Genomic DNA, 16,481 nt, shown 5'->3' on the forward strand with positions numbered 1-16,481 from the left:
AAATGATAAATACATGCAAAAAAAATGAAAACAATTCAACAATCTTTTCCATTAGTTTTATTCTATTCTGTAAAATTGGTAAAACCATACATTGTGTTAGAATTCTGTTTTACACCACAGAAAAAATATTCAGTTCAGAAGTACATATGCCTGTAAAATCAGAAGTCTCATAACACTGGCTGTTTACTTAGCCACTGTATTCAGCCAGATATTACAAATGTAACTTCTCTTAACAAAAAGTAACCAACTCCACCCTGGGCCTGCCCAACCAGACCAAAAAATACGTTCAGCATGTCCACAATTGCAACAGTTGAGACAAATCACAACCATCACAATTGTCACTCTAGTTTGAAACATCAGGTATGCACTGAAGACTTCTGCCACATTTCAGTTGGAAACCTTCACAGTTACAAGAATCCCTCTTTAAACATGGCTGTTAAGAAGAAGGAAATGTCACTGTCAATCACGTCAACTTTCCAACAGTAAGGTGACAGGAAGCCTACCCATCATGGTGAAATCACTTCATATGTGCTAAAAACAACATCAGTTTTCACATCTAAAAGGTCTGGTTACTATAAACATTCAGTCATAGGTGTCTGGTCAAATTAAAAATTCACAGAATATTAATTCTGTGGTTTCAATGCATCGAGGACCTTCACAATGTCCCCATTCTTGGACTCGAGGAGGCGAGTGAGCCAGCCATCTTCAACCTGAAAACCCCATCTGTTTCATCTTGACCAAGGCATCTGCCACCTTGGGGTTGGGGTGAGGTGGTGTCTGTGAGAGCTGGGGATAGAGAGGCTGCTGTCCTTGCTGACTGGCTCCACTTGGCCCTGGCTGACCATCAATAACTGTCCATCCATTTTCTGTATCACTGCCCTGCTTTTGGTCTGGTGCAGCATCCTACAAGGGAAACAATTGAAGAATGTTCTTTAGAATAACTGATACAACAACTCATATGCTGGAAGGGACACTAAGTTTAGCACATATCTAAACAATCAGCCAAATACCCTGAGTACAGTATAAAGCACAATTCAATAATAAAATGTAGTAATAATAATAATAATGACATATCCTTTATATATACTCAGTATTCCAGTGTTCTAAATAAGCACACCAGTGGTCATTTTTTCACCAATTTAAACCAGTGAGAAACAAATGGCTACTCACCTGCATAGGTTCATCCAAAGGAGGGGCAGAACTGATAACAGGGGCTTTACTGGCATCTGTAAGCTCCCCAGTATCTTCCTCCATTGCTGTGGCCTTTTCACCTTCCTTTGGCCCTTGATCCTTGCTTGTTGTTGTTGAAGCTTGACCCTGACCCTGGTTCTGACCTTGACCCTGACCTTGGGTCTGATATGGTGGCACCCCACCCCACATTGCGAACTGTTGCCACCAAGGCACCCAGTTGCCATCTCTGCATCTCTGTCGCTTTCCCTTGTGCTCCACATCAACTTCTACATCTATGCCTATGTGTAAAATAAAACATTTTATTTTCCTTACTGGAAATTTGTAGGAAGTATAATTATTAATCACAAGCTATCTAAACATTAAAGGACCTGCTATATTTCCTGGACATAACCAAACAATTTTTTGAAAATGTAAGGAAGCTGGAAGATCCTGAAATCAATGTTACAATAAGTATTCTTCAACAAGAACAATTTTGATGATTAATACAGCTTATTTTAGTATATCTTGACAGTCTAACTTCTCACCAAGAGGATCCAGCATGGCAGCCACACTTTCTCCAACACTCTTCAGAAAATCTCCTGGAGCACTGTTGGCATTCTGCTGTCCTCCCTCTGCACTTCCAGCTGCTGTAGCACCCTCCTCGGGTGGCTGCCCATTAGACTCTTCCTGCTGCTGCTGTTCTCCCTCTCCCTGCTGCTTTTGCTGCTGATTCATCATGTTGTGGAGCCATGCTTTCTTAAAACATTTTTTCATCCACTTTGGGGGTCCATTGCCCTTGTGCCCACCCCAGGGCATTTCACATGACCCACAGCTCACACGAGGGCCCCTGGGACCATGACCTCTCCATGGGCCAGGTCCACCATGACGACCACCCTGGTTATATGGTGGTGGTGGCGGGAAAAAACCACCCTGAAAAGAAATATGCATTATGGCAGATGATCATGCAGATTTCATTCAGAAACAAGGATTGGCTGCAGAGAGATTTCTAGAGATATATATCTCAATCATCATTCACCTTTTAATTTATAAACAGACAGATCTAGCTACATTCAACTATTACACTAAAATTCTGATATTACAGAGAAATCAAATGCACATTAAGAAAAAAAAGAACACTACATGATTTCATTTAAATTAAGAAATAACCATAAATTCTTGAAATAAACTATAAAGAAAACTTTATTGTGCATTAAAAAAACCTACCATGAAAGGTCCATGGCAGCCTGGCTGAGCAATGCGCACCATGTCATGCTCTGTGTGGAGGCCCTTGCCCTCACAGTTGCCACACAGGTCATAGTCTGGGCAGATCATACACTTAAATCTGGGTCCATAGATCTGACCTTCACAGCCGTCACAAACAACACCGGGGTGGTGGACCTTTTCATAACCCTCTTCTTCTTGTGGCTGTTGCTTAGGGGCACCTGTCTCTGAAATAATTAGGTTTCCGTTAATAGAAATGTCATCTCAAATTGTTGGAAAAATGCTAATTTGCAGATGCACCTTAGGTTTGATCATAAATTTTAGGAAAAAATACTTGGATTGAGATCTTAAAAGAGAAAAGTCTACCAAGCAACTAAAAAAAAGCCAATTTTCAATTTATTTGTTTATAAATAAAGCTTTGCAATAAAGGCAAGCTCTTTTGTAATCCTACATACACTGATCCACCTGAGGCTGACTCATCAAATTAAGACCATGTCACAATGTAAACAAATGTATTCAAGATGGCGGAGTTCAATTTGGGAATGTCATTCAGTACCAAAAGTACATATATCTTCCATACAGAAAAACGCAAAATGCAAATCAACTTATTTCATTTTTATATTTTCATTACAGAAATTTCTTTTAGGCTCCTCTCCACACACAATTTCTTTTCAACTAACCTGTAATGTAGACCTTGAAGATATCTCCCTGGATCTGCCCCAGAGCCTCTGTTAGCTCATCATCACTGGAGAATGCAATGTTGTCTCCCTCCACATCTACAATACATAATATGCACTGTTTGTATTATTTCATGATGCATTTTAGCCTTTAAATTATTGGCTTCATTAAGGATATTTCGGACCAGTGAGAAATAAGAACATATTTCTTAATTTGCTATGTATACTAGTACATTGTATCCCTCTCTACATTAATTATACCTACTGTACACAGTATGACAACTTCGTGTTAAAAAAGCTAAAACAGAAATGTGTCTGTATCTAACGCTAAAAAAGCTTGTCATCCTTTTTTTTTTACTACTGGACTCTTTTTTTCTAGTGTACTGCACTGTATTGCGCATTTAAGGGACAGTGAAAGTTTTTTACTTCAGATTTCTGATGCCGAATTCCAAATTTTTACATCGAGTAAAATATAATGTAACATACCGTACGAGTCGTCATAATTTAATTTAGTATTATTTCTTATTCTATATGCTTCGCCATAGTATCTATTCTATAATTCTCAGTCTCACTCCATAAAATTATGCAAACATCATCAAAATTTTTAATTCATGTACACGCATGTCTTTACCTTTCCAATACAGGGAAAAATTCTCAGATGCCAAACTTGGAAAAATCTGTGCCGTTTTCTTACAAAAGTAAGAGAAGTTGGTGGCTACATCTTGGTCGATGGTAAACCGTCTAATCTCTGGTTGTTGCCCTTGCTTTTCAAGGTACGCTTTCACTGTCAGGGACATGGTGAAATACCGATTGTTGTTACTCTGCACTTCTCTCTGTCTTGAATTAGGTCGAGTTGATGTTCGTAGCTAGTATCTCCCTCTCTTCGTCAAAAGTGAACGTATGCTAAAGATCGTACACACACCGGTTATATACTGCTTGTCACGACAATCTAGAAACTTCTTAAGTGATTCAGTGACAGCTGTTAGTTGACAATTTTGAAGATAAAATTTTGCTGAATCATTTAGTCTTATGAAACGTACGAGAGAGATTACGCTAGCTTACGCAGGTTTTGGAGCACGTGACCAAAACATAATGCATCGAGCTTTTCCGTAGCTGTTCGGTTCTGTACGGAAAATTCTTTTTACTTCCGAGTCATTTGGTCTAGAATTTTCGGGGATGACTAAGGGATAAAACATTTCCAACTGAAACATAAATTGCTTCAACACGATATTAGTCAATAAATATGATTTCACCGAGTGTGTGCTTGCTTGATCAAATATCTGAGTTGAAGAAATAATCATTTTTAATAAAATATATCACTATTGCGGCTGTCATATTAACGACCTATATTTAATATCTAGGCCAAAGTTAACGTACGACGTAAAATCATCCGATGCACTGCGCGCGATGTGATTGGTCAAAATCTCGTGGTGCTACCAGCAGTGGACAACAATCATGGCCGACCAAGGAGGGTGGCCGTTTTCCTCCGATACTTTACCCGATCTAGGAGCAAGTTTCAATGTACCTTCAGATTTAGAAACAACAGGAATAGGTGACATAGATGGTAAGAGCATTTTGTGAAAATTTGGTGTTTGTAGGCCGTGTACTTCCAAAGTTATGCACGTTGTTTACAACTTGCCTCCAGTCCTAAAAGAACCGTGTTTGTGCGCTCCAGCTGTCAGAACAGTTTCATTCGCATTAACTTTGAAAAGCATGACATAAATGGTCAACACTTGATTTATTGTATGGGGCTGCTGTTGCTGTAAATGTTTCTGGTCAAACAACTACAATGTGTTGGTGTATTTCCAACTCCTTCAGTCTAATCTGAGCAATTGTTTTAATGTCAAGGAAAATGGACGATCAGCCTGTTACTATCAAGTGTGACGCGACGAGATCTCAGTGCTCGACTTTTCTTATAGTCTTTCTAAATAGATATTGCTCTGAACGATAAAAAATGTATTTCAGTGTCATATTCAGTTCACAGCAGATCTTGAAGTTGAGTGTCATAGTACTACTGAACTTGCGTACTGCATTTTGAGACCACACAGTTATCTACCCCGTATCTTGAGTAAGGTTGAGTTTTATGTGTACATTTCAGTGTTGCATCAGTTGTAAATGATATTTTTAATTTTATTTGACAAATGAATTGATATCGAAATTAATATCCACACATCATTGCTTGTTTTTCAGATATGATGCAATATTTGTGTCCTGGTGCACCTCCAGATGATTTGTTTGATGGTCAGTTATCAGCTATCAAAACAGACCCAGATCTCTTGTCTCCAGTGCTGGATGACCCGAACTTAAATCTTGACAATTTAGATGCTCTTCTAAATTTCAATGAGTCACAGACACTTAAACCTCCCCCTGATTACAAGCAAGTAACACAACAGCAGCAGCAGCAACCACTGAGGCAATTATTTCAACAACAGCCACAAATTCAACAGAAGCAGCAACAATCAGCGCAGAACGTGAAGCAACAGCAGCCACAGCAGTTATTATTACAACAGCTAGCACAGCAAGTGGAACAGCAGAAATTACAAAATGCCTTGCAGAATTTACAACGGCAACAGCAGCAGCAGCAACAACAGCAGCAAGCACAAGTTACTTTACAGCAGTTACAACAGGTATGTACACATATGTGGAAACTGCTGCAGAATGACACATAAAAGATAAACTTGATATTTCAGAAAGTTTGAAATAATAATAATTAAAATTGTGATAAAAGGAATGGGCAGTTTATAGTCCTGTGTTCATTGAAGTAGGTTGGTTTTTGGTTACGTCTAAAATGTGTTTCTAGTATTGTTGAAATATATTTAATTATATATTTTTTGTTTTCCAGTTGTTACTGCAAGCACAGATGAAGCCAGATACCTCCCCAAAGGTAGTTACCATCTCGACCACCTCTCCAGCTTTGAGTAATTTGAGCAATGTGAACACTGTGACCACTTCAGTCAACCCTGTCCAAACTGTGGTGACCACTAGCCAAGGCAGCGCAATACTGACCACTAGTATCCCCATACAGCTGGTGGACGCTGAGAAGGTTCCCATCTCCAGGTTGAATACATCTCAGACCAAAAACCCACCCAAAGGAGAGAAGAGGACAGCGCATAATGCTATTGAGAAAAGATACAGGCTCAGTATCAATGATAAGATTCTGGAGCTGAAAGACCTTGTGTCAGGGACTGATGCTAAGGTATGAAATGTTTGGAAGTATTATTAAGTGTTTTTATGATGCAAGCATAAGTATTTGGTTGAGACTGGAAAATAGTCTTATTTTCATTTAACATGGAATTAATTGTTGTAAGTATATTATGTAACTATTCACACTTTTATTTTTCTAGTTGAACAAGTCTGCAGTATTGAGAAAGGCCATTGAATATGTGAAATACATGCAACAACAGAACAATAGATTGAAGCAGGAAAATATGGCTCTCAAGATGGCCTTGAAGAAGCAGAGTGAGTATTATGGATCTTATTTACATAGGGTGGGGGGGGGGGAGGTTTCAAAATATGTAAAGAATAGAACCTGCTTAGATGAGGGTGCAATTATTTCAGTAATTAGGATTGTTTGACTAATAAATGTTGTTTTTATTCAGACATTGCAGATTTACTGACCAGTGGTCAGGAATACTTGACCCCACCTAATTCTGAGACTGGGTCTCCAATCCACAGTCCTCCTACCAGTGATACTGACCAGCCAGTTAGTCCATGTTCTAGTGAGGACAGCAACTCTTCAGGTAATAATAAGAACTAATGATGTGATTTATAGCTTATGAAACATGCTGTTGTTAAACTATTTGTTTCACCATAATACATTTGCCTTAAAAGATCTATCACTGGCTGTGATGTTAAGATGAGAAACTGAAGATCAATGTGTAATGCTTTTAGATGGCAGCAGCAGTCTTACTACCCGCGCCATGATGGACAGGTCTCGCATGGCCCTGTGTGTGTTCATGTTTGCTATCTTGGCATTCAACCCTTTTGGTGCTCTGATGGGCAGTGTGGACAGAGGAATAGCTGGGGATTACACAGGGGGACATATGGGCAGTGCAAGAACGCTTAACAGCCTGGGAAGTGAAGGTAAGTTTGAAGAATACATTAAATCATAAGTCATAAACATTTATAAAACATGGTTGTGTGAATTGAGATTCTGTATGGTGTAGACGAAAAAAGTACTCCTCGATGAGTAACATAGAATACCTATATGTCAACATCAAGATTGTCACTTTTTACTTCAGATCTTGCAAGTGGTCCAGTCAGCTGGTGGGATTGGTTATTCCCTTCAGCATTCATATGGATGTTAAACACAATACTGGTGTTTGGGGTGCTGGCCCGTATTCTCATCTATGGAGAACCTGTGACCAAGCCCTTATCTGAAACTTCAGTGCAGTTTTGGCGGCATCGCAAGCAGGCAGATATGGATTTAGCACGGGTAAGTACATAACAGGTGTGATGGTGTTGGAATTTAATCCAAGACTTTAAATTTTTTATTTAATGTTTTAATTGAACAGTATATTGATGTAACATTTATAAATTGTTGTATATTCATGTCACCTTCAAAGATTCAAAAACAAGTGTACTCATTTTAGGGGGAATACAACACGGCCAACATTCAACTACAGAAAAGTCTTTCTGCCATTGGTCGTTCCTTACCAACCTCCAACTTTGACCTAGCAGCAAGTATGTTTTGGAACCTCCTGCGCCAGGCCCTTCATCGTCTCTATATTGGCAAGTGGATGTCCTGCAGGGCCGGGGGCTTGAGGACAAGTGAATCCAAGGCCACAGAAGCCAAGCAGTCCTCAAAGAATGCTGCTTTGGCCTATCATAAGCTAAACCAACTATGGCTAACAGGTAGGAAACATTATCATGTCAAGATAAATATGTTTTATATTCTATCAAATTGTTAACAGTAAAACCAATTCCCCCTATGAAAATGACACTTTAAGCTGAACTCTTGCTGAAAGGTTGCAGTGTTAGCAATTGTTTGCTCACTCTTTAAGTGCCTAAAAACAGCTTGTTGTTGAAAAGTGACAAGGCAAATGAAGCTTTCTGTAAGTCCCTTTTCTGTTTTGTTTCTTAGGACATGGTGGCGGAGGTGTGCTGTCAGGTTTAAATCTAGCACTGAGTAGTGTGAACTTGGCCGAAGCTGCTGCAGACCAAATATCCCAGGAGTCCCTGGCTGAAATCTATGCCACTGCAGCTGTCACTGCTAAAGTGGGCCTACCAGTTGCAATGCAGTTCCTTGCAGTAAGTGTGTGTGTGTGTGTGTGTGTGTGTGTGTGTGTGATGGGCAAGAGGGGGTTGGGGTGGTATTAACATGCCAACATGAACCAATGCATTTTTTTAAACCCATGAATATTATTGAATAATAAGATTTGTATATAATACATCAGTGTAATCATGGACAGTACATCTGATCACTTCTGCATTCTAGCGTTATTTCCTGAGCAAGGCCAGGACTGTGTGTAAGAGTGGCAGTGGCCAAATCCCTGTATCCATGCAGTGGCTATGTCACCCACTGGGACACAGGTTCTTTGTCAGTGGCAGCTGGACCATTGGAAGCAAGGACAGCATTTATAGCTCACTGACCAGTGAAGGTGAGACACTGAACATTTGGCTCACAACATTCTAGCAATTTTACACTGTGTTACCTTGCAAATTAGTTGGTTCAATAAGTGCAAAAAGTTTCCAGCTTTTGATTTGTATTAAAGTGAAGATTGACAAAATACTTGATATCATCTTATTTCTACATAGTCATAATGTCAGGGATGGCATAGATTAGTTTAATGTGATCCTGTATTTTTCAGCTGACCCGCTGGCCTGTGTAATGCGTGCATTCAGAGAGCACCTGCTGGAGAAGGCCTTGTACACACTGGTCACTCCTGGTTACAGTTCACCAAACATCCACAATGGTGACCACAGTGCAGATGGGTAGGTTTATTAAGTTGGCACATTCTCTGTAAAATAACCTTTGTTTGACATATTTCTCGTATTGAATTGGATTTGCTAGATCTGAAAAAAAAGTTAAAAGCTCAAGTGGTCTAAAGATTTTTCTTACTTAACAAAGGTACAATGTTTGGATGTAGGAATGATGCAAAAATTTTATCAGAAGTTGTGAAAATACAAGAGAGAACATTTATGTATTGTCTTATCTGTTAATCTTACTATTCTCTCTGGGTGTCTTTTGGTCAGTGAAATCTGTTGCAATGAGCATTCTGTCTGGTTCTTGGAGTATAAACGTTAAAAGTCAAGTCTTGTCTTTTCTAGGTCACCCTCAGTCAGTGAGGTCTTGCAGTACAGCCAGCTACTAGCAGACTGCTCCAATGCAGCCAGCACTGTGATCAAGTTGGAGGGAGGCGTGATGATAGTCAGTGGGGACGAGGTGTCCAGATGGTGGTCAGCTGTTCTGTCTGTTGGAGCCTATTGGTTGATGGGAGATGATGTGGCTGCAGAGAAACAGTTCCCCATCATTGAGACATTCCCCAAAGCATTGAAAGAGAAAGAGTGAGTCTTTTCTTATGCCTTTGTTGTGAAAATGAGTTCGAGTTTTAAAGGGGTCATATGTCCTTTAAAAATATAATAAAAAGAATAGGAAAATAAGAATTAATGCTAAAAGTCAGAATTAGAGTGGTCAGTAGAAAGTGTTATGATGTTAAATGTTATAGTATGTTATATCTCATTCTTATCACCTATAAGTTGAAAGCCATAAAACAGTTTCATATTTTATTTCTAGCCATCCTCTCCCCAAGAGTGTTCTGATCATGTTCAAAGCGAGGAAGAACCTGCTGTCTGATCACAAGTCTAGTTGCAGTTTTAACACCATCAAGCTGTGTAACCAGGCCGGCCATTTGCTGAGAGACAGTCTGCACATGGGAGCAGAGAACAGGAGCTGTCAAAAAAACATGGTGGGTGTGAAAATGCCTATCATGCATCGTTGTGTTGTTTGTGAATTATAAATATGTGGAACTTGAAGGAGAGAGCCACACTGCAGTGAAGAATGCACGTTGTGCAAGTGATTTATCTAGCAGCAGCAGCAAATCCGAGATGTTGCCTGTCTCTCTAGTGCATTGTAGTTGCATTGCATTGGCTGTCATAGTATGCAATGCATCTGCAGTGCAAATAGAGCGACTGGAGCTATCAACAAAAGCAAAGGGATGGATGTATTTAGGGGCTTATAGCAGCATGAAGCGTGCTTAACGGGTTATACAAGGCTTTGCAGTAACAGGAGGCCAGATTAATAAAATTTTTAAATGACGATTTAAGTTGTGATGTAAATAGTTACCGTGGAATAACAAGAGTATTTGTAAACAATGATTGACTAAAGTTTCATTTTGGTTTTGGTTTTCAGATGAGTATAAATTCAAGATTGGTCTGGTTTCAGTTGAATGTGCTATTACTTCACTATATATGTTTGAATATAGGCTGTTCAGCTGTTGGTGTGTGACTGGCTGCTGTTGTCCAGGACCAGTGTGTGGCAGGCTGACAGTGAGAAAGGAACAAGTATAGTGTCCTCGTCTGAACTGGCAGCATTCCAGCAAGATTTAAGCTGTCTGAGACAACTAGCACAATGCTTTAAAGTGGCATTACGAAGAGTGAGTATAGATTAGTAGAATCAATGTAGCATTGTTTTCAAAGTGGATTCCTGCTTTATTCTATTAAAAACTAAGTGGAAAATCAAAACTCACGCCAAATTATACACCTATGTTGTTCAGGACAAAAAGCTCCAACTTGAATTCTGAAAATAATGGCAAGTAAAATATCTGATATCATATAAATTCTTCCAGGTATTTCTTCATGAGGCCACTGCTCGTTTAATGGCTGGAGCCAGCCCAGCAAGAACACAGCAATTACTAGACAGGAGTGTACGCAGGAGGCATATAACTCCTCCTTTCCATGAAAAAGGTGAGATCTATATATCTTGTAATGTTAGTCATTTAGTAGTGATAAAAAGTGCTGATATTTAAAATCAACAGACACTGACCATAATTGTTTTGTTCAACTAAGATGTTCAAGTTTGGATGATGTGCATTTCTGAACCACAATTCAATATTTAATTTGTCTCTGAAAGTTGTTCATGAGAAGGATAAGAAATAATTCTTGTATTGTATACCAGCTTGTTAGAGAAACCTCATTTGTTGAAACAAGCAGCCTGGCCACCACCACCTTATTTTCGTGTCCATTTCCCAGATTATCCAGAGTCCAAAGATACCCCAGACCGGGCCCAGGCCACCGCACTCCTCATGGCATGTAAACACCTACCTGAAGCCCTGCTAGCAGAGCCAGGGAGGCGAGCGGGAATGCTGGCTGAGGCAGAGAAGTTGTACGAACAGATGGGAGACACCCGTGCTGCTCAGGACTGTAGGCAAATGATGGTTAAAATGACCACAAGCAAGGTGCCTTTACAGGTGGCTTACTAGGCACGAAGGAGACCTTAACATCTACTTCCTCGAGTTTTGGTTTTATGAAAATTTGGGATATTTATGAAAAGGACGCATGTGCTCACTCACAAGAGTATTGATAGTATAATTTTCTGTCCGTGATGAGTCGACGTTTCTTGGAGAGTGGGCCCTTGTATGTATAAACCCAGCGTAAAAATAACTAATTCATGGTATTCTGCGAGAATCTGAATACTAGACGACCTGAAGACTTTTGATATTGCTGGCATTTATGTGACTTTTGCATAATGCACTATTTATACAAGAAATAAAGGATTACCTACTAAAAATTATTCTTTTCATAAAATTATCTCAGCCGTAATCTACTCTGTTCATCTAATTGTTGCTCTCACAATATGATAATTATTCAAATGACTAATGCAAGCGTGCAGATTTCTTTCATTCCAAATTCTTAAGCGTGCTCATTTCTGTCTATGCTTGCTGTCTTGGTTAAGTTATATCAAACTTTGTGAAACATTTGTCTTAAATTTAAAATCCACATTTCTTAAGTAGAATAGTGCTACTCGTGTGACGTCGACTTTTTTTAAACTATTTGTGAACAAGCAGATTTGAGGAACCCAGTGGAATAATTTATTCGGTCTCCTATTTTATTTCCACTTCAGTGTCGACAAGCAGTCTCCATTCGGATCCTGACACTTCTGTAAGCGCACCCAGACCATCGCACAATTTGAATGCCATTGTGGCCTTCTCGCCACCGGATGGGGTGAAATCTACTTCCCCAAATAGCATGAGAACGGCCGAGTCGTCTTCCTTTTTCCGCACGATAGCGCCACTGTCACCAGGCTCGCAAAAAATCTCATTATTATAAATGTGCTCCAGAAATACGACATTCTCAATCCCAGTACTAAATTGCGTGAAATCTCTACCGTTGATCCTACTTTCTGTGCGACCCGTCGTTGCTCCAATTTTGTACATAACTTTTTCAGACAGCAGCTTCACATCAGACTTCCATACCTGCAGTAAACAAAGATTGTGAAGGGCGACGTAATCCAAAGCGCAGTCGTCCATTATTTTCAGTCCACAGGCTTTCAAGGCTGTTATATCTACCCACGGAAAATTGCCTGAATTTCTGTCATTGACGAGATACCCACAAACGCATGTAATTTCTTGATCATTTGTTAAATGTACGATAAATGAGTCTTTGTCTTTATCTTTAACGCCGTGTCCTGCACTAAGAAGGTACACTTCACCTTCTGTCCCAGTTGTTGCGTATGCCCCTAATGTCATGTAGCTTTCGCGATCGGAGTCCTCTTTTTTAGGTATGTTTAATTTAGCACCTGAGCTTGGCGGATAATTATAAAATGTTATCTTAACAGGAGACTCTGCAAATACCACGTCACAGTCAGTTTTATCTATATTGCCGTGAGTCTCCACCAATGATTTCACCATCTCCTCTACTTCTTCATTTGTTTTTCCCTCGCACATGCTAAGACAGACGTGAACTCTGAGTCGGTTGTTCCAGATCTCCATGCAGTCGATAAACTTGAACCTAGTAAAGATGGAGACAGAGACATTTTATTGTAACAATAAAAATAAAACAATACTTGGTAAAGCAATAAACAGTTGGCCTACCACCAGCAACTATTGCAAGTGTAACGTGACTTCATGAAACGTAATTTGCTTTAGTTTTCCAACGGAATATTTCACATATCACTTCTATTTTCATTCATATCGATTATACTGAAATGTTTTACTTTAAAACAAACTATTTATACAGAAAAGACATTTTTAAAATGTAACTTTCATTAATTTTTCAAATGTATTTATTTCTTAAAAAAGAAAAGTCGTACTTCCTCAGTTCATCCTTCAGGATCTTTGGAATTTTTTCACATTGCGCCACATCTAACCTTTCCACAGTGTGAATGCCAGGTGCATCTTTGGGGGATGCAGGATTGCATGTGCCCAAACCACTGGAAAGAGAGTGAAACGCTTGTTTCTTTTATCTACTTTGTGGGCATTGTTTGAGTTCAATATATCGCGTGAGAGAGAGAGAGAGAGAGAGAGAGAAAGAAAGTCTGTGCACATCGATGAAGTTGCAGGGTTCTCTATATGAACGATTTGATCCAACCTTTACATTAAAGTTACAATGTCTTTGTACTAAAACTATAACATACACCAAAACATGTATAAAAGTTAACATGTGATGATATAACAGAGTTTAAATTGGGAAGACAGAGAGAAGGTTTAATATCACCTTCGACCATTCCCTGGTGATTTGAGAAGGGCTCCCCTCTCCATACATTCCTTGCGAAAGTCAGTGCTACCCCACTATGTCCATTTCCACGGATCCGATGTAAGTACTAAATAGTTCATTATTTCATTATTAACATTAACATTTACCTTGAATTAATTTCTTCATTGCGGAAAGGAGGGCCGACTTTGGGTAATCTATGACTACGGGTTTTCGGCGTATCCTGATTATCAGAGAGACCAACACTGGTAGATTTGCAGCTTTCAGGTGCCTTCCTCAGGGCTTTTACTACAACGAAACAAGGACAACTTTTTTTATTTGCAATACGCTCATTGTGATGTTATTACTGATATCATCCAGAATATGTCATAATACGATGTCCAAACCAGTTACAGAAAAGTAAGCTTCAGTTATTAAGTCACCTGATGTGAGATTATATATATATATATATATATATATATATATATATATATATATATATATATATATATATATATATATTCAGTGGGGTTTTAGAGGGGAGAGGGGTCAGGGGGGACCTGTTCCCCCCCTTCGATTACTGAAAAAAAATCACACCACTAGCTGAATCATAGTTCTAAACCGTACCAAATGGCACCGTTTGCCCTCCAAAATACCAAAAATTTTCGGGGTCCTTCAACGAGTCCTGAAGGGGGGAAGGGGGGGGGGGAGGGCCGGCTTTGCATATCAGACCCCCTTTTCAATAATACTGGATCCGCCCCTGTATATTTCTTTCGGTTGTTTTTTCAAACGATATCGCAAGACGTCTTCAGAGACGACAAACGCAGTTGGGTATGTGGATCTCCAATCATAGAGACAAGGTGAATTTTTCATGACGATTTCTTTAAAATTCAAATATCTGAAGAAAGATTAATTTTATTATTTTTATCAAATTTGCAACCTGAGAGTTGGATAATCACTGCATCATAGTAGAAAAAAAACAGTAGACAATAAGAATAAAGGAATATTAAAAGACACATATAAACAAATTTAAAACAAAATAACTAAAAGGTTAAAAAAGAAATAAAAGTCTATCTGTTAATATTGAAACTTGTATATGGCACTGGTTAAAAAGTCACTCATTAATCGTTCTGTATTAATTTTAGGTCTTTTGAATGTCTCCTGCTCTCTTATGAATATTTGGCATTTTGTTTTGGTTGTAAAAGATAATGCAATCTATGATCCGGTTCATTTGATATCCTAATAAACAATTAATGCGTTTTATCTTCGAGACTACAAATAAAGAACTGACTTTAATGTGTAATACTTACAGATATAATTGCTCGTCCAGTGTATGTAGGCCATGAACGCAGCTATTAACACAAATATCACAACAAATATCACAACAAGTGCAATGGTCAATGGACGTAATGCATGTAGCCATTTGATCAAAATATCCGGTGAATTGTCATCGGTATCCGCTACAGTGTTCAAGATTAAAAAAAAAGAAAACTGTTAGGTACAGTATAAGCTTATATAACCAACATGTTATAACTTCACTCAGCAAATACAGAATGTAGTAAATTGCAGTCAGTAACGTAAAGCATAAAAACAAAAACTTTTCTAGGCATTCTACCCACTTTCCAAAATAAAATGACTGTTTCCTTCCCTGTTCCATGGCTCGAATGAAAAAATGCTGATTAACAGCCCCACAGAAAAGTACATAAAATGCCTCAAAATGGGTCATATTTTCAGAAAACAAAAATGGAAAATGTCCTTGCAACTTTAATTTGAACCCCAGCCCCATTTTAACATGCTGGATAAACCAGTGACATGGGAGTAACAATGCATAATCTGCATTACATTTCTGTATTACATCTCTTTATGTAATGCAAAGTAAAAAAATTGACTATATAGCGCATGATAGCGCATGGTTATTGTTAAGTAAACCTTACAAGATTTTTCTTTCACTGAAAGCTCCATGTCCTTCTGTGTGGAAATTGTGCCAAAAGCCACGGCTGAAAACGCGAGAGTCGTACAAGTTGGTATGGCTGACATGTTGGTTGTGTATTTCGATGTGTTCCTTGGGTGTATCCTTCCTAGTTCGACACCGTTTTCACTACTTATAAAAACAAGTAAAAACAAGTAGCTTTATAGTATGACATGAAACGGAGTGTATTAGAAGTTAAACAACGTGTTTACCTTTAAATACATTACAAGCGCAAAAGCACACGCATATAAAACGTATCAAATGAGTTATAACTCGGCACTTCAACTCATTTACATACATAAAGTGTTATTACAGTTAAATGCATGGTGTTGAACTTTGTGTGCATTTTTTTTTTTTTTACCTGAAAGCCTTGTTCGTCCATTTAATACATTTTTATGTTCATAAAATGTTTATGCTCATAAAAAAACGTCCAGGACAATCAAATTACTCTTTAGGCTTGAGGCTACTACGTGTTGTCATATTTGGACAAATGTTATTTTTTTTACTTAGTAAGTCAGTTACACATACATATATACGCGCCATTTGATTTCAAACCAGCGAAAGAATGTTCAAAACAGAATATAGAGCCATTAAATCTTATAGTGTGTAATATATCCTAAACTTTAAAGAATCATATCTAATTAAGTCGCCTTTTTTTCTGGAATATTTGTCAAATATTTGACATAATTTTGACTTACAAAGAGGTGTTCACTGCCTGGCATACTGTGTCCGAGTATATTGTACACTGCTGGACTACAACTTCGTTAGCGCCACACACCCGGCAAGACTTGCATAAGTAATCGAACTGCTCATTA

The 16,481-nt window shown here is 38.6% G+C and overlaps 3 protein-coding genes across 3 annotated transcripts; 1 reads left to right on the forward strand and 2 right to left on the reverse strand.

The window, feature by feature from the left end:
- Positions 1–41: 41 nt before the first annotated feature.
- LOC106166208 (sequestosome-1) lies at positions 42–4,155 on the reverse strand. The gene is given in 7 exon segments (XM_013544687.2): positions 42–707; positions 709–903; positions 1,171–1,469; positions 1,716–2,100; positions 2,395–2,618; positions 3,072–3,167; positions 3,700–4,155. Coding segments are annotated over 7 exon segments (1,449 nt in total). The 5' UTR covers positions 3,866–4,155; the 3' UTR covers positions 42–623.
- Positions 4,156–4,444: 289 nt separating this feature from the next.
- On the forward strand, positions 4,445–11,662 carry LOC106158965 (sterol regulatory element-binding protein 1). Its single transcript, XM_087007430.1, has 16 exons — positions 4,445–4,632; positions 5,259–5,695; positions 5,911–6,264; positions 6,413–6,527; positions 6,668–6,808; positions 6,960–7,151; positions 7,310–7,503; positions 7,661–7,922; positions 8,152–8,318; positions 8,506–8,668; positions 8,879–9,002; positions 9,339–9,575; positions 9,805–9,976; positions 10,493–10,663; positions 10,856–10,973; positions 11,259–11,662. The coding sequence occupies exons 1-16, from the start codon at positions 4,524–4,526 to the stop codon at positions 11,486–11,488; spliced, it is 3,186 nt and encodes a 1,061-aa protein (XP_086863556.1). The 5' UTR covers positions 4,445–4,523; the 3' UTR covers positions 11,489–11,662.
- A 253-nt stretch (positions 11,663–11,915) lies between these two features.
- Positions 11,916–15,734, reverse strand: LOC106164211 (uncharacterized). The gene is made up of 4 exons (XM_087007938.1): positions 15,632–15,734; positions 13,868–14,006; positions 13,318–13,437; positions 11,916–13,016 (listed from the first exon to the last, which is right to left on the reverse strand). Exons 1-4 carry the CDS (start codon positions 15,732–15,734, stop codon positions 12,110–12,112), a joined length of 1,269 nt encoding a protein of 422 aa, XP_086864064.1. The 3' UTR covers positions 11,916–12,109.
- Between the last annotated feature and the right edge of the window lie 747 nt (positions 15,735–16,481).

Source organism: Lingula anatina, chromosome 3, assembly GCF_051362555.1.
Source record: "Lingula anatina isolate TDL-2025a chromosome 3, LinAna3.0, whole genome shotgun sequence".
NCBI classification, from domain to species: Eukaryota; Metazoa; Brachiopoda; class Lingulata; order Lingulida; family Lingulidae; genus Lingula; species Lingula anatina.

Excerpts from the sequence above, each read along its gene's own strand:
- LOC106158965 (XM_087007430.1), top strand. The coding sequence starts at position 4,524 with ATGGCCGACCAAGGAGGGTGGCCGTTTTCCTCCGATACTTTACCCGAT. Across the intron at positions 5,696-5,910 it reads CTTTACAGCAGTTACAACAG|TTGTTACTGCAAGCACAGAT; the intron begins GTATGTACACAT and ends TTTGTTTTCCAG. Across the intron at positions 6,528-6,667 it reads GATGGCCTTGAAGAAGCAGA|ACATTGCAGATTTACTGACC; the intron begins GTGAGTATTATG and ends GTTTTTATTCAG.
- LOC106164211 (XM_087007938.1), bottom strand. The coding sequence starts at position 15,734 with ATGTCAGCCATACCAACTTGTACGACTCTCGCGTTTTCAGCCGTGGCT. Across the intron at positions 13,438-13,867 it reads AATGAAGAAATTAATTCAAG|TGGTTTGGGCACATGCAATC; the intron begins GTAAATGTTAAT and ends CTCTCTTTCCAG. Across the intron at positions 13,017-13,317 it reads CTGAAGGATGAACTGAGGAA|GTTCAAGTTTATCGACTGCA; the intron begins GTACGACTTTTC and ends CATCTTTACTAG.